Below are 22,024 nucleotides of genomic sequence, written 5' to 3' on the forward strand. Positions count from 1 at the left end.
GTTTTAGTTAACTTTCTACTAGGCTACTAATTTGTTTCTTCCAAATTGTACCCTTATCATTTATTTTGTTATTCCTCTTTATTATTTCTATATCTTATTCCAGCCTTCCCATTTATTTTGTTGTTCCTCTTAAATATTTCTATATCTAGTTTCATTTTTCACTTTTTATAATAAATAAAAAGATATAGAAATGCAACAAAGGAAAGTAGGAAAACTCTGCCTCTCTCTCGTGCTTGATTCTAAACTCCCCTTCCAACTCATACTTTTGAATAAGAGTATTACCGTGAGATAACATCACTGTTTATCACAGATTCCAAATTAGCAGTCACAAGTCACAACTCTAAGAACCTTACAGATTGAGATCACTAGAAGTACTTCAGTTATAAAACTTTGTTTGAAAAATATTTAGTTAATGGGCAATGTTATTCTCTTTTAGTCATTTTTGGAGAATTTTACCTTACATAAAGTTAAATTTTTTGGAAAATTTTAGGTCTTCTAATTCAATCTTCCTGGAAAGTACATTTTGGATCCGCCACTTATCAGGACGCTGGGATTAAGGGCAGGACCCTAGTTCGCTTAATCTCGGAGTAGGATCTTGAGATCACTTTATTCAACCAGGGTCGGGGTTCACTAAATAATGTGTAGTGAAATCGTTTTGATAAGATAACAAGTACTTCAAACTTTGCATTTCCTTTTCTGTTTAATGTAGTCTTAATGGCAAATTGAAAAATATGTTCGACCTCTGTTCAATTTTTGAGAAGGAAAAGTTGACCGGACGTGACTTTCTTGATTGGGAAATGAATCTGAGAATTGTTCTAAGATTTAATATAAAGAGTGTCCGACAACACCCTAATCCCAATGTTTACTGCTCCCTCGACACTTGAGAATAAAGAACGAGAAATAACTATCCGGAAAACAGATGCCTATACAAATTCGGCAACTGAAGAATGTGTTCCTGCAGAAGTCACAAATGGAAGGTGAACGACCTCTGAGCCTATTCTGATGTCGCCTTGAAAGAGGAAAACCGGTGGATCCTCATGACTGGTCTGTTCAGAACATGGAGTGTCTCGGATTTTCGTATTGTCAAGAGCAGGTTATAGATGTTCTCCTACACTCCGTTCATAGTGGGATTCTATTCAAATTGAACGTATGGATACGACTTTAAATACTCCCTCCGTCTCAAAATGAAAGTCCATTATCGAAACTCACCCGATTTATTTTCGTTTTGTGTGTTCCCATATTGTCCTTATTAAATAAGAATGCTAGCATTTATTGTAATTCAATCTAGTGAATTTTATTTAATAAAAGTAGTGCATGCGTTATCTTTCCTAATAAATGCACTTGATATTGATAGAATTAAGGAGGGGTATATTTGCCAATATATTGAATATTATAGGCTATACATAGTACGGGACTTTCATTTTGAGACAACCCAAAAAAGAATAATGGACTTTCATTTTGAGACGGAGGTAGTACAAATTAGAGCTTTCAAACACATTGGGATTTAAGAAGGATGTTTGTTCTGTAGTCAATGACCACACCACACGCATGGATTGAATTTCGAAGTCCTCCCACAACCCAAAATTCTTTGCCTTTCTAACTAGACGAGATACAAACGGTGGGCGTATGACTGTACGAGTAGATGGGGGTGGTGTTTGTGTGGTGTTGATGCAATGCTGGTATTTATACTCTTTGTGGTGTTGTGTCTCAAGAGTCAGGTTCTGAGAAAAATAAATAAAACACCACCTAAGAGTCTTTTTGGGCAACAAAACATAATCGTTTTTTCAGGCTTGATGCTTAGGCTGGTCTAGCAGAGATACCAAAAAAACATGTACCGCGTGAAAATGGCCTGAGTTGATCTGGGTGGTGCCTAAATACGGGTGTGGAACCAGGCGTTACACCAACATAACAGCAAAAGGCTCTCTCTGAACAAACAAAATAAGTAGTAGAAAATAGGATCATTGAATACTTCATGCTCTAGAATTGTGTCAAAGACATACAAGAAAACACCTTGTCTAAAACAACACCTACCATCTATATGTCGAAGATGACAAAAAACTAGCTGAAGCAATAGCTGACCATTAAGTTTGATACTTCATTATAAATACCGAAAAGTAGTTAGTATTGGCTTTACCTTTCTGCACAAAACTTGCTTTTGCTTGAGCTGAAAAAACTTCATTTACAGGCCTGTTGTAACCATCCATTATGGAGTCAAAAGTTGTAGATTTCTATGGACTAGAGGAGTTGCTGAAGCCATTTACAGTCAGCTGCATCCTTTTCTAACTCATTCTTCATCTCGCTCACTTTCTCAAGAGCTTGCTTCATGTCCATCTGCTCTAACGGCAACCCACAAAATTCCTGCAAGAATTTATGTGCTCGAGCAGAACCTCTCGACATATCTTCTGGATCCCATTCTCGCTTTCTTTTGACACCGACCTGTGAATTGTAATAAAATTTAAGTAGCAAACATAACAAAATCAATTTTGACTGATGTCTTGTGAGGCAAAGGAGTTGAAAGCATCAAGGTGCTAATTAAAATCAGAATATTCATATAAGAGTGAGAAGATTATAGGGGTAAATTCGCCAAGTATAATGACTGTCTGCTAAGATCTAAAGTTGCAGTCGAAAACAAAAACTAGATAAAACCTACCAGCAACGTGCACATAATTTTGTAATATCTAAGGGGCAAGGGTAAAGGAACGAAAATAAACTAGTAAGAGTGTTGTTTTTGTACTATACCTCTTCCTCTGCATTATCTGAATTTGAAATCATCAAATTTGGTGAAAAATCTTCTAATTCTGCAGCCTTTTCTTTTGCGAGAGATACGACACTTTCAGGGAAATTTGCAAACTCAGCAACGTGAATCCCAAAACTTTGATCACATGCCCCCTCTTCTACCTGAAAAATGTTATAAGATTATAGGCAACTTCACGGTAATTTATGTCTTGCCCCAAGAGGAGGCAAACTCGGGACCACAACCAAATGTCAGTGTTACGTTTTCTTTATTCGAGACTCCTAATCTCTTAAGAAGTTGATCCTAGTTAAGTTGATGAGATCATTGAGAGAGTTTTACTAATTTCAAGTAAGAATAACAAAATCTAATAATGAAGAATATAAAAGTTTTTTGGTAGAAATAGATGTAACATAACAGGAAAGCAATTTAACTTCTTCAAAGTACCCACCAACCTTGTAAAGCATAGTTAGTTTATGACTTGACGAATCGATGTGTGCACTAACATGATAATTAGCCACACCTAGGTTGGGCTTCGTACATAGTTCATTGAAGGCATTCTCATTAGCTAATGCAGTCAGTTCATGAAAGTGGGTTGCGAAGAGAGTTGGTGCTTTTGTCACTTCTACAAGGTGTTCACATATTGCCCAAGCTAAACCTGTGTGCAGCAGACGTAAAAGGTAATTAAAACCGAGTAAGTACTGGCGACATTTAAAAGATTATTGGTCAACGCATTAGCCTTGAGGCAATATAGTTATTTACGCCTCAAGGCGCACACACCAAGTATTCATAAAAGAACAGGGGCAAACGAGATAGTAAACAAACCAAATCCATCATATGTTGATGTTCCACGGCCCAACTCATCAATAATTATCAGTGACTTGTTAGTTGCTCCTTTTAAAATTGAAGCAGTTTCAAGCATTTCTTGCATGAAGGTAGAAACTCCACGAAGCTATCAAACGAAAAATAAAACAAGAATTAGATAAATTCTGTCAGAAAGACATTGTTAGTTACTCCACTTCCATACTACGCTCACATTTACCATCTAATTAAGTTCAGACATCATTGCTACAGTAATTTTTACAAAAATTTATAATTGAGCTTACCTGGCAGTCACCAGCCCCAACCCGAGCAAAAATGCAGTCACGGATACTAATGCTTGCTTTGTCACAAGGAACAAAACAACCAACTTGTGCCATCAAAACATTCACACCAACCTGCACACCGCAACAATAAATTAGTATAGGCTGTAGCCAATGATAATGAGTGAAAGGAAAGAAAAATTCAGATCATCTGCACCATTGACCATCTGTTCTATCAATAACCGCCATAAAAACTAAATGGTTCTATTTCTAAAATGGAGAACTACATAAACTTCCTTCTAAACAAAGAAGAAACTAGAAAAATTATAGTAAGTTAGTAACAAGTGCAAGAAAAGATAACTAGTTTTGGCAAATATATTACATTAAACATCAGACCTGTCGAATGAATGTGGATTTTCCACCCATGTTAGGGCCCGTAATGATCTGGAACCAGCTCTTTCCCCTAATCTGATAAACAAATGTCAAAATCCATTTGAATGGAAATAGGCTTAAACATGCAACGTTAACGCGGATGTATAAATACTCACAAGTTTACAATCATTTGGGATAAAATTAACTCCATCTTGAGCCTCCACACACGGGTGTCTACTCCCTTCTAGTATAATATCTCCTTCATCCTGTAATCCCCACCGCAAAATTCAAAATTTCCCTAAGGTAGCTAAAAATCTAATAAAGAATCAGAAATGAATAAAAAAAATAGATCAGTACAGAGGAAGTTATGTCTGGTCTGGTGAAAGGACTGGGACAACTAGTTGCGAGGTCAGCAAAACTGAGCAAGATATCTAGTTCAGAGAGAATCCCAGCTAGTGCATCAAATACCTACAAGGAGAAGCTTTCATGAAGTCCAGAACAACAATATAAAAGCAAACTAAAAGATCCAGTTCATACTATTTAGGTACCTCGGAAAAAGTTGCTGCAGTTTGAACCACTCGAGCCACCAGTTCCTTTTGGCAACTTGTGTACTCCTCTAGTAACTTTTGGTACTGATCCCCCAATCTTTTGAGTTTTGAGTTTGTAAATTTAACTCCATCTTTTCGAGTTTCTAGAACAATAAACTGTGTAGTGAGCTTTTTCCTAACTTTAGGCTCTTCCTTTTTAGTAATCCTGAAAACATGTCCATATTGTGTCCCTTTTTCCAACTTCAATATCTTTTCGACAGGAAGACTGAGATCAGAAGCAGTTTCTATGTGCAAATTGTTTATTTGTTGCTCTATTGCTTCTCGGTCAACTTTCAGTGATGCAAGCTTTGGGTCATAACTACATGATATCATGTATTCTCCATTCTCAAGTTGCTCAAGGTCCACAGAAGCTTCAACAAGACCAACAAATTTGAGTAACCGTTCCTCATCATACCAATATTCAAGCGGACCCAGGTACCTTTCTTTGATTAAAGACAAAAATTGACCATCATACCGTTCTAGGGAACTTTTGATGTAAGGAAGCCTGATGCTTGACTGTGAAAAAACAACCATTAAGAGTTTTTTATAGTGGGAACAAGACAGCAAAAAAACAATACGGACCAACCCAAGTTATACAAGGCGAAAGTTAATAGACAAAAGTCACAAAACTATAAACTGCCACCACGAGTCTTAATTACATTTTATTTTTTATGGGTTCAGATCTATTTATATGATTGAAGAAGGTTATTAGTACATAGAAAGACAATGTGGGGAAATTATTGTCTTCGGGATACAAAGTAAAAGGAAGGATTCCATGGTCAATTTACTTAAACTATAACCTATCTTGGTCATCCTGCTTACAAGGTAAATGGTGAAGAATGTCGATCAAAAACATAATCAGAAATGTTGGGATTACCTGATAAAGCTTTACTATATGTTGCAAACCAGCTCTCCTCTTCTGGAGATTATGCATTAGCCGCTCAATGTCTGCAATCCTTTTCAAATGCTGTCTCAAATCTTGACGAAGTTCGGCATCTTCAACAAACGCTTGGACCAAATCCAACCGACAATTGATTTCATTTACATCTAATAAAGGTTGTTTTAACCACCTATTAAGTAATCTCTTCCCCATACCAGCAGTACAAGTCCTATTCATCAAACCAAACAAGCTAAAGTTTTTGTTTGCATCCGTTTTACTCTCGAGAACATTCAAAGCTCTCATAGCAGCAGAATCTAACCTCATGTAGCTATCAAGGTTGTATCTTTGTATAGTATAATTACCGTAGTTACTCTCATCTGCCAACAGTTCTGCATAAGATAGTAACACCCCGAGAGCTCCAGATGCATATTCAAAACCAGAAAGTAAATCTCGAACGGGTTCAATTGAACCTTTTACGAGACGAGTAAGATCTTGCACCAAATCTCTTGACTTAAACTCCGTTTTCTTTTTCTCAGTCAGAAGAACACCACATCTAGATAACGCATCACGCAAAGTTTTCAGTTCAACTAATTTTCCGCTCTCCACTGGAAAGATACATTCCTTACATCCAAGAGCGACTAAAGCTGATTCCACATTTGTGAATTGACTATCATCGACAAATTCTGCCAACCCCAACACTCTCTTAGACAAATCAACAAACCCCAATCCTATGGTACATTCACTATCACGGAAGCAAGGATAAACAGCAACTATTGCAGGTGAATCTTGCATATCATTGTTGGCAAACAAAACATCTTCAAAGCTGCCAAGATTCCCCGGAGTTGCACTTTTCGATAATCTCCAGTTCGACCCACTACCCTCATAGAGTTGTAGAGTGTGGTCAGTCCTCTCCAACAGAAGATCACGAACGATAGTTTCGAACATGTTTCTACTGACACTCACACTAGAAATACCATCAGAACCACTACCAAGCTGTCGTAAAGCAGTTGTAGTGTAGTAGTATGTCTTTGCGATGAAAGTCGCATTTTCACCATGAGCAGTATAATAGTCCTGATCAAATTACATAAAGTTAAACCCTAGAAATGGAAGTATCTCATATGAAAAATGTAAACTAACTCTGATAAAAAAAAAAGGCAAAATAACATGTGAAATCACTCACCCGACGATCGAAAAATCGAACAGCTCTTGGATCCTGTAAAATAAAGAGCAAAAGGGTAAAACCCAAAGTTATTAGGGCATCAAATAAATCATATCTGGATATAAGAAGAATGGGTAGAGAAAAACAAAATGGGAACTTACATGGGGTAAAGATTTGAAAAAAGAGATAAACCCTTGAGCTTGTTTCGAATCTAAGAGTTCATGAAACAAAACGAAAAATCAGTAAGATAAGAAAGAAAGGGTCTAATGTATTAAGAGAAAAAGAGGTAGGGTTTGATTGCACTTTACCTAGTTTCAGTTCGGGAAGTTTGTTATGATCTTCCATTAGAGAACTCTAATGAATCAATCCAGGGTAGAGAGACAGAGAGAGAGAGGATGAAGATATGGAACGGAAAGGCGATGGTCTCTTAATAGAGAACTTTTAGAAATGGCGGGAAAAAAGTGCGGGGATTCTTGCCTTGTGGGTGTGAATTGTGATGGCTTGGGGTTAGGGGTGGGAATTGGGCGGGGTATGAGCGTCCATGAGCACTTGCAGCATCAGGTCGGTCGGGTCGGGGACCAAAATTTCAATGGCTATTAAGATAAGCGGGTTAATCGGGCGAGCAATTTTAAAATTCGCCTTGCCCTGTACCCGTCCAAGTCCATTAAGAAGCTCGGGTAATTCGGGTATGGGCGGGCAGGTAGCGGATAAGCTCATGACTTGAAAAAAATTCACTTTTTCCTCTTTTTTATAAAGTCTCCAAATACCTTTCCTAATTCTAAAGAGACAATTTCGGATTAAAACTAGACATTATTATTGTTGTTTTTTTGTAGGAATTTAATCTCACATTGATAACTAATGATGAATTCTCATGAGATACAATATAAACTTATCCTTATCCTTGCTCCTTCAAAGCCAAACACTACTTCAGTAACCTATTAGGAATTCTCTTGGGTCATTGCAAAACAATGCATTGGGTTCGTATGGTTGTCCTTAAACATATTGTTTACCATCTTAACGAAGCTTAGCAACATGAACTGTTGGGCTTCATCAACCCAAAGAGTTGATGTAATTTTGTTGGTTATCATTGGGTGACGCTAAGTGGGCGTGGGCATGAACGGGTGCGCAGGTAGATGTTTTAACCCATGCTCGTCCACCAAAATTTGGCGGGCTGGGTGGGTTGTGCCCGAGACGGGCGCGGACGTCCATGGTCCTCGTTGGGCTCTGGTGCCCGTGAACGGGTGCGGGCTCATGGGCAGAATTCCCACCCCGACTTGGGGTTATAGGGAGAGATACTTTTAGTGAAGACAGATTTTTCATATGTTTATAACCACTAGGTATAACTCGTGCCCTACGGGCACGGGAATGTACTTTTATCGCATCATAGGAGGTTCAAATAAAAAACAATGTACTAACAAAAACAAATATTCAGCTTTCTTCCAGATTGCATAGGGAAAATGTTTACGTTGTTTGGATACCCTAAAACACTATTTACCACAAAACAAAATGAAATTTCAATATCGAAAACAACCCACTATCAAACTTTATAATAAACATGTCACTTTTAACTGTCTATTGCTTCATCTTTACATTGTTAACATCACATTGTCACTTTTCTCCATATTTGGTTTCTATTTCTTTTGTTGAAGATATTAGGTAAATGATGTGGCGTTTAAATGCCACATTTGGGATCACTTAACTTCGATGAGTTAGCTCATTTCAAGTTTTATTTGTAATCATTTATGTGTTTTTCTTAGCAGGTACCTTATTTGGAGTTTGATGTTAGATTCAGAATAAAACGGAGCATTTATCACATTTTCATCTCATGTGAAAGAGACGGGAAGGAAAGAGCACCAGGGGTATTTTGGTCATTTTGTGAAAATCAGAGCTTAAATGGCAAGTGGAGTCAATGGTGAGTCCGACGACGAAAACGGAAGTCCAGTCGGAGTTCGGACGGAAAAGTTATGGAACAAAGAAGTCGAGGGTTTGTTCTGATGATTCTGATTTGGCTTCGAATGAACAGCTAACACTGTTTCAGTAGGTGTTTGAAGAATGTCTTTTCTTGCTTGGTACTTGAGACATGTCTCTTTAGCCATAAGATCATTTACAACTTTAGTAATAGACGGAAGTGGCTTACTATGCAAATTTGTACTACGAATTGATTCAAAATCACTACGCAAAGCCATAAAAAACTAAACCAAACGACCTTCCTCCCTACGAGCAATATAAGGAGGACAGGCCTGCAACTCTTTGGATTCTATAAGAGCTAACTGGTCCCAAAGATCAGTCATTGCAGCATGAAATTCTTGAATACTCATATTTCTCCGTTCCATATTTCTAATATTGGCTTCTAACTTATATTGTGTTGCAAAGTTCGAATGTTGGAACATATCTGCTAAGTAAAACCACATCTCACGACAAGTTTGAAATTTCGCCAACTGCTATATATACAACAGTGTTATCCACAAAGTTGTTAATCCAAGTAATAATTTTCGAATTGTTTGCTTCCTAAACCCTACATGACTCAACAAAGTTTTCTTTCGATCTATCAACTGGTTTAACAACATTACCATCAATGTAATCCCACAAATATTTTGCTTTCAAAAAATCTCTCATAAAATACTCCAATAAGAATAATTTTTACCATTCAATCTTACACTAATAGCTTGCAATGAATCATCTTTTCCACTCTCCATTTTCTCAATTCAAAATAAAATATAACTAAGCAACACCAAATAGACTAGCGAAAGAACCAAACGCACCTTATTCACCAGCTCCCCCAAAACTTAGCTGCTGTTCCTTTAATATATATATATATATACTTTTAATGCCTCTCCCCACTTTTCAAACTGCCCTTTAGTTCTCAATCAAAACCAATGCTCTTTAATTCTCAATCAAAACAAAAACCACTTTTCAAAAGACTAATGCCCTTTAATTTTCAATCAAGACCAATGCCCTTTAATTCTCAATCAAAATCAAAACCACAATTCGAAAAAAAAACTACCTATAAATCCCTTCCCGCCAAATCCAGCAAGCACCCTAGTAGGCTAGTACCCAGCTCCCAAGGAAAACCAAGCAAATCACTCAAAATCCCACAAAACTAGCAAGCACCCTAGTACCCAGCTCCCAAAGTTAATAGATCAAATCCCACAAAATCGCCACTTTGATTCCAAAAGAAAAGGCTACTCCAAATTTGTCTAAATCAAAAGAAGAAAAAGAAAAACAAAACCTAATGCTCTTGATACCACGTAGAAATCAGTAATCAAAGAGAAAAAAAGAGAGAAGTAATCTAAAGGAAGCTAGATAATTTATTAGTAGTGAATTAAGTTTACAAGATAACAATATATAGTAAAGATAAAAGACTAAAAGGCCCTCAAAGGGCAAATTATTAAACAACCCCTAACTATAATATATATATATATATATATATATATATATTTAGTTATATATATATATATATACTAGGGTATAGCCCGTGCCTCCGCCACGGCATAATTTGTCGATTATGTTAGTAGATGAAGACAAATTACAATCATATGACAAAAAAATATCGATCAAATACTCCTGAATTTGTCTCTTGAGAATCAAAAAAAAATTATTATTTGTCCGAATATCAACATGACCAACACAAATTTTAAAATGAAAATTGTGGGTAGTTATCTTAAGATAAGTGGGGAATTATAGCTTGAGAAGTTGTTTTGAGAGAGAGAGAGAGTCATGTATAGAGTGGAGAGAATAAAGGAGAACATAGGTTTAAATATATATATATATATATATATATATATATATATATATATATATATATATATACACGATAGCTAGTTTTTAAAGATTAAAATCAACCATTAGATTGTGAGATTAGAGACATAAATCCGACGGACACGAATATCCAGAGATAAATCTACGGTTGAGCTCAAAAACGGGCATTATGTTTTATATAATAGATATAATATATATATATATATATATATATTTAGTTATATATATATATATATATATATATATATATATATATATATATATATATATATATATACACACACTAGGGTGTAGCCCGTGTTCGAGGGCACGGACAGTTATATCAATCAACATTCAACGAAATTATTGAAGAAATCAAAAGAACATCAAGTTGTCATAAACACATACTACCAAAAAACGTAATAATGAAGAAATCAAACTGAACAATGAGTACTAAACCCTAGAACTTGTTATTTTTCAATTTGATAGGTTATTTTGGAAACAGATAGTATGAGAAAAAAGAAAAAGGAAAGAAGTTATTTTATTTCTAAACCTGTGTTGTGCCAAAAATAGTTATTTTATATAGGTTATTTTATTTCTGGACCCGAGAATATTTTTTTTTCTTTATGTAACTTATGTTTCTTAGATATATTATTTTATTTCTAAGAAGGACTATATTGTAATATTAGGAAAGGGCTTCTAGACAATATACACAATTAAATAAGGATGTTTGTCCCAGTCAGCATTTTTTCCTTCTGTTTTATTATGGCCAGCGCTTTGGGGAAAGCTAAATAGTTTCCGGGGTGTGAAGACTTGGTAAAAAATTGGTCAAATTTGTTTGACAATTTTATTTAGGGAGAAAGCAAAATAGCTTCTCCACCTCACCTCTCTCTACACCTCATCGTCTTCTCCGGCCGGCGACCTTCAAACATAATTTTTTTTTATCTCTCCCTCTAAAAAACAATTTAAAAAAAAAAAAATCTCTCCTCTCTCTCTCTAGATCTGGTGAACCAGATCTAGGTCTGTTCGCAGACCTTCATAAGGTCTGGGAACAAACCTTCATATGGTCTGCGAACAGACCTTTAATGGGCTGTTTGCAGACCTTCATGGAGGTCTACGAACAGGCCATTCAAGGTCTGTTCGCAGACCAGATCTGGTTCACCAGATCTAGAAAGAGATATTTAAAAATTTTTACAGAGAGAGATTAGAAAAAAAAAACTTTTTTTTTTTTTTTTACGTTGAAGGTCGCCGGCCGGCGAACGTGTCGGAGAAGACATATAGAGAGGTGAGGTGGAGAGAGAGTGAGGTGAGGTGGAGTGTTTTTTTTATTTCCCCGGAAAATTTCTAAAATTTTACATATTCCTTTTAAAATTTCACACCCCGAAAACTATTAAGCTTTCCCCAAAGTGCTGGCCTTTATTATATACTAGATATACCCCGTGACTTCGGCACGAATAATGTTATTGGACTAATTCAATTCAATTTTTTCAGAGTCTCAATCTGATTTTTCCTCCGAAGTAAAATAGTCATTCCAAGATGTTTCCATGATTGTTCCATTATTACAATATTACAGATTACAAAATAGTTGTTGATGGTTCTAAATATTATTTGTTCTCAGGTTATGTATATATAGTTATAGAAAAATGAGTGATTTAGGAAAGAAGATAAGAAGAGCATTTTAAACTTATGGAAGTTTGCCACTAAAATGAGTGATTTAGGAAAAGAGATAAGAAGAGAATCGGAAACTAATAAAAGTTGGCCACCGTGGGATTGAAAGTTAATAACAAACTTGAGTTTTAAGTAAATCCTATAACCTGTAAAAAAATACCCTTAAATATAATATCTTATTATAAATAATAAATGATATGTTTGTCCTTTATTATAAATATAATATCTTATTATAATATAATAACTTATGGAAGGAATCTTGTACATCCCGTGCCCTACAGACACTTGTATCAATTAAATGTTACGAAATTTGTTGTTATATTTTATTGAGACAGAGAGAGAGATTTTTTATTAGTTTTTATTGTTTGTATTATTTTCTTTTTGTTTTCTCTTAAATTAGTTATTATTTTATGGAGAGAGAGAGATTTTAATTTCTTTTTTAACCTTTGAAATTTATTTTGTTTCTTTTTTTCGTAAATTAGTTATTTTATTTCTAAGAAGGAAATGATTATTGTTTTTTAAATAGGTAACTTTATTTCCTACGAAAGACTATATTTTAAGTTTTGAGAAGGGCTTCTAGACAATATCCTTTATTAAAAAAGGATGTTTGTCTCAGTCATCGTTTTCTCTTCTATTTTATTATATAGATTATTTTTATATTTTATTAAGAGAGAGAGATTTTGATTAGTTATTATTTTTTGTTTCTTTTCTCTTAAATTAGTTATTATTTTATTGAGAGAGAGAGATTTTAATTTCTTTTATTAACCCTTGAAATTCATTTTTTTTTTTTTTCGTAAATTAGTTATTTTATTTCTAAGAAGGAAAATGATTTTTGTTTTTTTAAATAGGTAATTTTATTTCTACGAAGGACCATATTTTAAATTTTTAGAAGGACTTCTAGACAATATCCTTTATTAAAAAATGATGTTTGTCTCAGTCATCGTTTTCCCTTCTGTTTTATAATATAGATTTAGTTATATATATATATATATATATATATATATATATATATATATATATATATATATATATATATATATTTAGTTATCTATATATATATATATATATATATATATATATAGTTATATATATTTACTGATATATATGTCGTTATATATTTATATTATATATAAACATACATATATATATATATATATATATATATATATATATATATATAGTTATATATTTATACACATATCGATAACTTTCTTTCTATTTTATTTTATATTTTTTTTGTTTCATTTTTATTTAATTTTAATTTTCTTATTTCAGACCTGCAACCTTATTGTGACGAGGTTTATGAAACGCTCACTTGTAATGAGAAAACTCTAAACAGATCGTTTTTATTCTCCGACACCCACTATTTTATTGCAAAAGAAGATCGATAGTGCTCGACATTATGAGAAACTACCACCCTAACTTGATAATAGATTTTTATAAAGTATTTGAATCTAATGTATCGGAGCTAAAGAAATACATAAAGAATATATATTCATACACATATTTATATATATATATATACGTACATTTGTTTTATATATTTATAAATATATATTTTATTTATATATATTAATACATATATATATAATTAGATTTTAAGGAAGACTTATTCCAATCTTTAACACATTTATTTATATATGGTTGAGATACAATAAACTTTTACTCTATGGTTTTAATTAGACCATAAGAATTTACTGTTGACAGTTTACAATTGCTCTTTTACAGATGTATACTTTATGTTTTAATTAGACCAAATGAGTGGCTCTTCTTTCTCACTTTTGTATACTTCTTTAAGTTCCATTTCGAGGCGATGTCTTATTTAGTTATATATATACTAGGTATAACCCGTGCCTCCGGCACGGATACTTGAATTATACCATGGCATAGTTGTCTGCACACATTGTTCCCACACGTTTCGGCTTTTTTCTGCTTTCATTGTGTCATTCCTCCTCGCAATCTGCTACTGTTTCCAAACCCTTGTCCTCGTAATAGTTTTGCTTAAAGAAAATGTGTTGAATTAAAAACATAGCAGGAGAAATTATCGAGAAACTATCATAGCAAGATTCAATTACGGTTACTACAATATCTATGTCATTCAAGTCTAGTACTTTACACAAAATTAAGTACTTAAAACAATAAAACTAATGCATGAAATTTGTTTTAATCCAGAAGTAACATGAAGAACAACCACAGTAATGGTTTTATAGATGGTTTGTACCTCAGCTGAATGAGGATATCACGAAGACAAAGATTCTCAAAATTAGTACCTATCTAGCTATACCATCTTGCTGAAGGCATGAAAATTTATGATATACAATAAATAAGCATTCATAGACATAGTTTCTACTCTTTTCATCTTAAGCTAAGTTTTGAGTTATGTTTGTTATGGTTCAAGCATTCTAGATTAAAATGGAATATGGTGCTCCATGGCTCAATAATACAAATTTACTTTTAAATTTGGCAGATGAAGATGGTACCTCCCGGAATGGTGGCTTAGTGATATCCAAATCACATAAGAATTACAGGGTATAAAATATTGTTACCTCTTGTGGATTGGAGTGTCTACGCCATGGCAGTAGATTTTTGAGCCGTCCTGCAACCCATAAACACTATCACATTTTAGAATCTTGTTTTAAAATTAATAGACCGTGAGGATATTAGAAGTATATAAACTTAGAAAAACCCGACTATCTGATTGTGTAAAGAGCTAGAAATCCTTTTCCGAAAAAAACATATAAATTAAGAGCATTCAAACATGTTCGCCGACCAAACAAAACAATCAAATATCAACATAAGATGTCTCGCTTCCAAAGTTTCTTGTCTTAGTTATTAGACTCTTTTTTTATCTTTTGGGTTAATTCCGTTTTGGCCCCCGATTTGTGACCAACTGGCCGTTTTGGCCCCCATAAGTGTCCGGCAGTTCGTTTTGGCCCCAAAAAATTCCTAAATGGCCCCAAATTTTTTCAACCTCCCAATTTTACCCCTATGGCATTTCTGTAATTATCTTTTTTTCTTTTTCTTTGTCCACCTCATCTAACAATCACCACATCACCTGTCCACCTCACCCTTCTTCTCCGGCGAAAGGTTGCCGGCCGGAATAAAAAATTCCGGCCGGCCACCTTTACCCAAAAAAAAAAAAAAAAAAATTTTTTTTTCTTCATCTTCTTCATTTCTCTCTCTTCTTCATCTCCTTCTTTCTCTCTCTTCTTCTTCTCCTTCTTTCTCTCTCTTCTTCTTCTTTCTCTCTCTTCTTCTTCTTTCTCTCTTCTTCTTCTTTCTCTCTTCTTCCTCTTTCTCTCTAACCCCTCTCTCTTCTCTCTCTATAACTCCGGCGAAGGGGCGGAGCCCCTTCGCCGGAGAACCAGACCTTGAAGGTCTGGTTGTAGAAACCAGACCTTCAAGGTCTGGTTGTAGAACCAGACCGAGTCTGGTTCTACAACCAGTCCCGGTCTGGTTGGAAACCAGATCGGGATCTGGTTTTAGAAACCAGATCCCGATCTGGTTTCCAACCAGACCGGGACTGGTTGTAGAAACCAGATCTCGGTCTGGTTCTACAACCAGACCTTGAAGGTCTGGTTTCTACAACCAGACCTTCAAGGTCTGGTTCTCCGGCGAAGGGGCTCCGCCCCTTCGCCGGAGTTATAGAGAGAGAAGAGAGAGGGGTTAGAGAGAAAGAAGAAGAAGAGAGATAAAGAAGAAGAAGAGAGAGAAAGAAGGAGATGAAGAAGAGAGAGAAAGAAGGAGATGAAGAAGAGAGAGAAATGAAGAAGAGAGAGAAATGAAGAAGATGAAGAAAAAAAAATTTTTTTTTTTTTTTTTTTTTTTGGGTAAAGGTGGCCGGCCGGAATTTTTTATTCCGGCCGGCAACCTTTCGCCGGAGAAGAAGGGTGAGGTGGACAGGTGATGTGGTGATTGTTAGATGAGGTGGACAAAGAAAAAGAAAAAAAAGATAATTACAGAAATGCCATGGGGGTAAAATTGGGAGGTTGAAAAAATTTGGGGCCATTTAGGAATTTTTTGGGGCCAAAACGAACTGCCGGACACTTATGGGGGCCAAAACGGCCAGTTGGTCACAAATCGGGGGCCAAAACGGAATTAACCCTTATCTTTTTCATATACAAAGTATTATTTCTTGATCAATGAACATATTATTATGGACGAAAAATGTTGATCTAGAATGTTGTCTCATAGTCCCAAAGTGTGTGCTACTAAAACAAAGATGTACATTCAAAATCTTACACTATAATAGCCATTGAATTAGTATTACGTGATTATCAATTGAGGTGTTTTCATTGTTCATAAAAAAAGGGGGTTTTCATCAAAATGAGAGAGAAGAAGGAGAGTCAGAGAGAGATGAAATTTACAAGTAAACTATAATTCAAACTTTTCACTGTATAGATCATACAAAAATCTCCAATCAATCAAACTCCAATTTCTCCAAACTGTACAAAAAGAATTCCTAAACAAAAAGGTTATTAAAATCAAGAGACTGAAAACAAAATAACAAATCGATTTAGGGTTTGAAGAGATTTAACGAATGCATTTGAAGGTTCGATGAAGAGAAGGAGAGCAAGAATCGTCAAACAGCTAATTTAGAGTAACTCACATAAAGCAACGTCTAGTAGAAAACCAATAAACAGATTAAACAAAGAGTTATTTAAATAAACTGAGTCCATCAGCTCAAATCATAAAACTTGATAAGAAAATGGAGTTTTGATATAGAGAGAAAGTGAGAGACCTGATTTGATGAGGATCCGTTGAGTTTCCTGTTCATTTAAAGAATAAACCATCTTAATATGGGAGGGCACTCCTTTGTAAGTGAAGATTAAAATGCACGAAAAAGTAAAAAAACCCTGAATCTTAGAATGATCAAAGAAGAAGATCAAATTCACAAATTCCCTCGAGCTACCGATGATTTTTAAGGGGAAAGGAAAGGGTGGCGTTTAGTGATGCTTGGTTATGGGTCGTGGTCATCTGGGTGCATGTGAATGGATATTAATGAATTGCTGCATGGAAAACATTTGATCTGTAACTGAAACTCTTTTTCTCTTCATCTTCTTAGTGATAACCTCTTGAGCTTTGAATTGATTGAACGATTGAGATTGGTCAATCTGTTTGATAACGACTTAGATTGGCCAATGAAATAATTACCACCCATTAAAGAGCCTATCCCATTACCAATAAATTAGAGTTACGTATGGATAATGGAAGGTCATGATTTATCATGAGATAAATAAAAGGCCAAGATTTATCATGGGTTTGTCCCAGTCAGCACTTTTCAACCTGTTTTATTATATAGATATATATACATATTTAGTAATATATATATATATAGTTATATATTTAGTTATATGTTTATATTTTATATATATTTATAGTTACACATTATATATGTACTAGATATAGCCCGTGACTTTGGCACGGGGAAAATGAAAAGCCTAAACTTTTTCATATTTTTCAAGGCCGGCGTTACGGGGAAATAAAGAAACTTTTCGGGGTGTGAAGCTTTGGGTGGAAACAAAAAAAAAAATTATATTTTTTTGTTTCCCCCAAACAACCAAATTTCGGCTTCTTCTTCCTTTCATCATCTCCGACGCCTTCGACCATCTCCGGCGAATTCCACCATTTCAACACATTTTTTTTCTCCTCTCCATCTCCGGCGAAGGGGCTCCTCCCCTTCACTGGAGACAGAGAGAAGAATGAGAGAAAAAGAGAAGAAAGAGAGAAGAAAGAAAGAAGAGAGAGAGGGAGAAGAGAGAGAAAGGGGAGAGATGAAGTAGTCGGCCGTCGCCGGCATCATCCGGCCGGCGACTTTTTGTCTGCACTTATAAATTGCGTTTGGTTTGGGTTTTTTTGGTTTTCCACCGTCTTACCCGAAAACTTTTTTGTTTTCCCCAAAACAGTGGCATTTTCAAGATGTAAGAAAATTAAGTACTAAGGTAATACATATGGTAGCCTGATCTATTGACCAAACAAGAACCTTCTAAAAAGAATCCGATGCTCAATCAACTTTGGAGATCATAAATATATATATGCGTGTACCAAATGATGTGTAATCCTATAACATTAACAATTCACAAGGTTGCAACTCTAGCAAATATTTCTTGTGTTGTTCTTTACCGCAAATAAATGTTTTATACAAATCACTACTGGTGTGTTTGTATGACGGAATCATGAATCCGCGGGTTCATGAGTCCTTGGAATTCATGATTCCACTTCATGAATCCAAGTAATATTTTTCGGTTTGTTTGACAACTAATAAGAATCCTATGATTTACTATTATTTGAGTATTTTTAAACGCTTCTTTAGAAAAAATACTGAATAAACCTTATTCTCGAAGCTCGTTTTTTCAAATATCATTTCATTCGAGGAAATATTAGATTTTGGGAAAAAGCGGGTCTTGGTGAAAAACAAATTTTTGAAGAAAAAATGATTTTCGGGAAAAAAAATGATTTTTGGGAAAAAATTAATATTTTGAAGAAAAAATGATTTTCGGGGGAAAAATTGATTTTTGGGAAAAAATGATTTCCAGAAGAAAAAATGATTATTGGAAAAAAATTGATATTTGAGGAAAAATAATATTTTTAAAATAATTATTTTGTCGAAGGAAATATTTTGTTGTTGGTTTTAAGTTTGAAATTTGGATAAACTAATCCAAAATCTTAGCAAATCCCGGGGGATAGGGTAGAATTTTGGTCCAATACAAATTTTGGAGTTAGGAATCTTTAGGATTCAAGAGTCCTAGGATTCTTGGTAGCTAAATAAACTAAGGATTCATGATTCTTACCAAATCCCACTTTTAATAGAAATCCTACTTAGGAATTCTGCAACCAAACACACCATAAGTGGTTTTACATGAAACAAATTTTTTTAAGACAGTATGCTTTGGCCTCCCACAACAAGGTTATTAAGATAATAAGATGTAGTCATTACACAAAATTATAGTGGCATCCAAGCCATACATGAAATTAACAAACAAAATTTTTAAAGGTCAAGGTGTTTCTCTCAAACAACTACCAAGATTACTTATCCTGAGAAAAGTAATCACTCTTGTGCTAGTTCGCCCGATTTCAACAACCTCAAACTCATTTAAAACATAACATATTGACATATCATGTCAATTGCAATATGAATATTTGAAAAGAAAACTACGCAAGTTAAGTTTTTGAGATACTTGCACCCCATTTGAAGCTTGTCTTCTATTGCAGTAGCATAAAGAAGAATAATTATTCTCTCTCTACTCTGCAACCTCGTCGGACATTACTTCACAATCTGTGAAAAGGTTAAATCTTTGAACGATGAACACACTCGGGTATAACCGAGTGGAGGTGAAGAGAATGAGTGTCTCGGGTTGACAACCGAGAGACCGAGAGAGAGATGATGTCTCGGGTGTGATAGCCGAGAGAGAGAAAAGTTGGTGTCGGCCGTCGGGTATGATAGCCGAAAGAGATGTTGGTCTCGGGTATGATAGCCGAGAGAGATGATGGTCTCGGGTGATTAACCAAGAAGAAGAAGAGAGCTTCGGATGAAGGCCGAGAAAGAGAGTGTTGTTGATGGTGAGAGATAATAGTTTAGGTAAAATACCTTCTTTGTTATTCACTTGCAACTTATTTTGTACATTATGTGTGGGTTCCTTTATATAGGTTTACAATGGAAGAGTTTAAGGAATATAAAACTTATGATGTCTATCTAAATACATGTTTATCTAAATACAACAATCTTGATTGTACTAGGAAACCTAATCGTACTAAGAAACCTATATGCTAACGTGGACCTAATCCACTCGGTTTAGCCGAGTGGAGTGGACCTTCCAACACAATCCACACCAACTGAGTTCTTCACCTTCGAATATATCATTAAACGGTTCGCATTCTTCTTTCTGCAGTTCACAATATGCAAGTATAAAAACTTTTGTGAACATCCTTTAGCATAAAGGCAAAAAAATCTACTTAATTAACAACAACAATGAAACGGTTGATAGATGGAACTTGTCAGTCACTCTCTCTAGGCCTGCTGTTAAGGGATATAAGTGGGAGCCTCCCCCCATTGGCTACTTCCTCATCCACTCTGATGGATCTATGGATAGCAATTCAGCAGGATATGGTGCTATTATTAGGGATGCTAATGGTGATGTGCTTGTGTCAGGTGCAGGCACAGCTGAGAAGCAGTCCATACTTCTTCATGAGCTTCAGGGAGTAGAGCTTGGGCTCCAGCTTGCTAGGAAATATGATTGTCCTAAGGTTATTATAGCCACAGACTCTATGTTGGTCCTTTCTATCTTGGCTGATCCTAGCAAGCTGCCTCCATGGAGCGTTTGGCATACTTGGCTCAAGATTAGGACCTTGTGGACTGAGTTCCAGCATTGCACTATCAAGCATGTAGTCAGGGAGCTCAATCAGGCAGCAGATTTTCTTGCTAAGTGGAAGCCTAATGGTGTTATTGAGTTGGATGTCTCTAGTACTCCTAGGGAATTGCTTGATATTGTTAAAGATGATAGGAATGGCAAGATTAGACTAAGGAAATGTTGGCACTGAGTGCTTGTAATCTTTTTATTTTGTTGCTTTTCAGCTTGTCTTTCCTTTGGGTCTGGGCCCTTTAATCCCAGCTTTCCAATGCAAAAAAAAAAAAAACAACAATGAAACGATATTGATTTAAAATCATACTTCTAGTACTTGATGCACAAACCAACTGAAGAAATGTAGGAATCAAGTTGTCTCTGCCATCGAAGTTTTTCTTTATAACCACACTCAACTTAGAGAAATTATTGCTTTTAATCTGGCTTTTTTTTTCAAAAAAATCTAACTCTTTGAAGGGCTGAAGAAGGCTTTTCCTTGCCCTTTCGGATCTTCTACACCTTCACGATCTCATCTGCCAAAAATAATTGTATGATCATACCACATACAACCAATGAGTTTAGTTGAAAGCAACGTGATTATTAATAGAGGTCATATTATTGAAGACAGGGTACACCTCTTGTGCTCAATATTCATATGTAAAGAATCTGAAACACAAGAAACCCAAAAAGAAAGGATTCAAGGGCCCACACATTTGACACTAATCCCCAACACCCAAAATAACTATGACAGAGTTCATAAACTTTTTCTGTTAACCACAACAAGTTTCTAATAAATAAACTGAAGCAAGCACCCATAACATAGCAAATGATGTTCGAAGAAAAATAATAAGCAAAAGCAACAACAAGTATATGTTGCATAGAAATTACTATACCTATTATAATCATGTTAATGATAGGCACGCCAACATTATTGACGACAACACAGATCTTCAATGCCATCCTCCCAAAGGCTTCTCCCATGAGTCCTCCATAAGAAACCGATTTCTCTGCCCTGCTAAACCTTAGCAACAACTCAATTGATGCTTCTGTTAAGAACGTCGTAAATATTATCATGAGAATCCCAGAGATAAGCCCCAAAACCTTCATGGTCGCTGGTAAAGCCATAATTCCAGCACCAACAATGGTGGTTGATATATTAAAGACTGCTCCACTATAAGAAGCTCCATCAAATTCATCAAAGCTAACATCTTCATCTTGCTTAGTTGGCAACAAAGGAGCATTCTCGTCTAAAACCTGTTTGTTTTCTTGACCTCTTTTGTCTAGGAGGGGAAAAGGCTTCCAATTGTCATTTTAGTATTTTTGAGTTCAGGCTTCCCAATCAAACTTGAAATATAAGGAACTTCAAATTATAAAAAATACCTGAAAAACAAGTGGTCAAAAATAAGAAACCCAAAAACCACTCAAACCCCATAACCCACCAAAAATAAATATAAATTTTTCTGGTTCC

General features: G+C 35.2%; 2 protein-coding genes across 3 annotated transcripts; one reads left to right on the forward strand and one right to left on the reverse strand.

Annotated features, from left to right (window-relative positions):
* Positions 1 to 1,943: 1,943 nt before the first annotated feature.
* On the reverse strand, positions 1,944 to 7,490 carry MSH2 (MUTS homolog 2). 2 transcript variants are annotated; one of them, XM_086633280.1, is made up of 13 exons: positions 7,120 to 7,490; positions 6,973 to 7,022; positions 6,833 to 6,865; positions 5,650 to 6,723; positions 4,734 to 5,288; positions 4,543 to 4,653; positions 4,362 to 4,451; positions 4,210 to 4,281; positions 3,838 to 3,948; positions 3,557 to 3,683; positions 3,183 to 3,389; positions 2,740 to 2,894; positions 1,944 to 2,436 (listed from the first exon to the last, which is right to left on the reverse strand). In XM_086633280.1, the coding sequence occupies exons 1-13, from the start codon at positions 7,154 to 7,156 to the stop codon at positions 2,236 to 2,238; spliced, it is 2,823 nt and encodes a 940-aa protein (XP_086489406.1). In that variant the 5' UTR covers positions 7,157 to 7,490; the 3' UTR covers positions 1,944 to 2,235. The 2 variants fall into 2 exon arrangements, with proteins under 2 accessions (XP_086489406.1, XP_086489407.1); XM_086633281.1 differs by having other exon boundaries at positions 2,740 to 2,898; positions 3,187 to 3,389; positions 7,120 to 7,321.
* A 12,809-nt stretch (positions 7,491 to 20,299) lies between these two features.
* Positions 20,300 to 20,755, forward strand: LOC147543253 (uncharacterized). Its single transcript, XM_086635405.1, has one exon. The coding sequence runs from the start codon at positions 20,300 to 20,302 to the stop codon at positions 20,753 to 20,755; it is 456 nt and encodes a 151-aa protein (XP_086491531.1).
* Positions 20,756 to 22,024: the final 1,269 nt, after the last annotated feature.

The sequence above is a fragment of the Eschscholzia californica genome, unplaced genomic scaffold (assembly GCF_041429995.1).
Source record: "Eschscholzia californica isolate CP2 unplaced genomic scaffold, dmEscCali1.0.p SCAF_4, whole genome shotgun sequence".
NCBI classification, from domain to species: domain Eukaryota; kingdom Viridiplantae; phylum Streptophyta; class Magnoliopsida; order Ranunculales; family Papaveraceae; genus Eschscholzia; species Eschscholzia californica.

Excerpts from the sequence above, each read along its gene's own strand:
- MSH2 (XM_086633280.1), bottom strand. The coding sequence starts at position 7,156 with ATGGAAGATCATAACAAACTTCCCGAACTGAAACTAG. Across the intron at positions 4,654-4,733 it reads CTGCAGCAACTTTTTCCGAG|GTATTTGATGCACTAGCTGG; the intron begins GTACCTAAATAG and ends TTCTCCTTGTAG. Across the intron at positions 3,684-3,837 it reads TTGGGGCTGGTGACTGCCAG|CTTCGTGGAGTTTCTACCTT; the intron begins GTAAGCTCAATT and ends TTCGTTTGATAG.
- LOC147543253 (XM_086635405.1), top strand. The coding sequence starts at position 20,300 with ATGGATAGCAATTCAGCAGGATATGGTGCTATTATTAGGGATGCTAAT.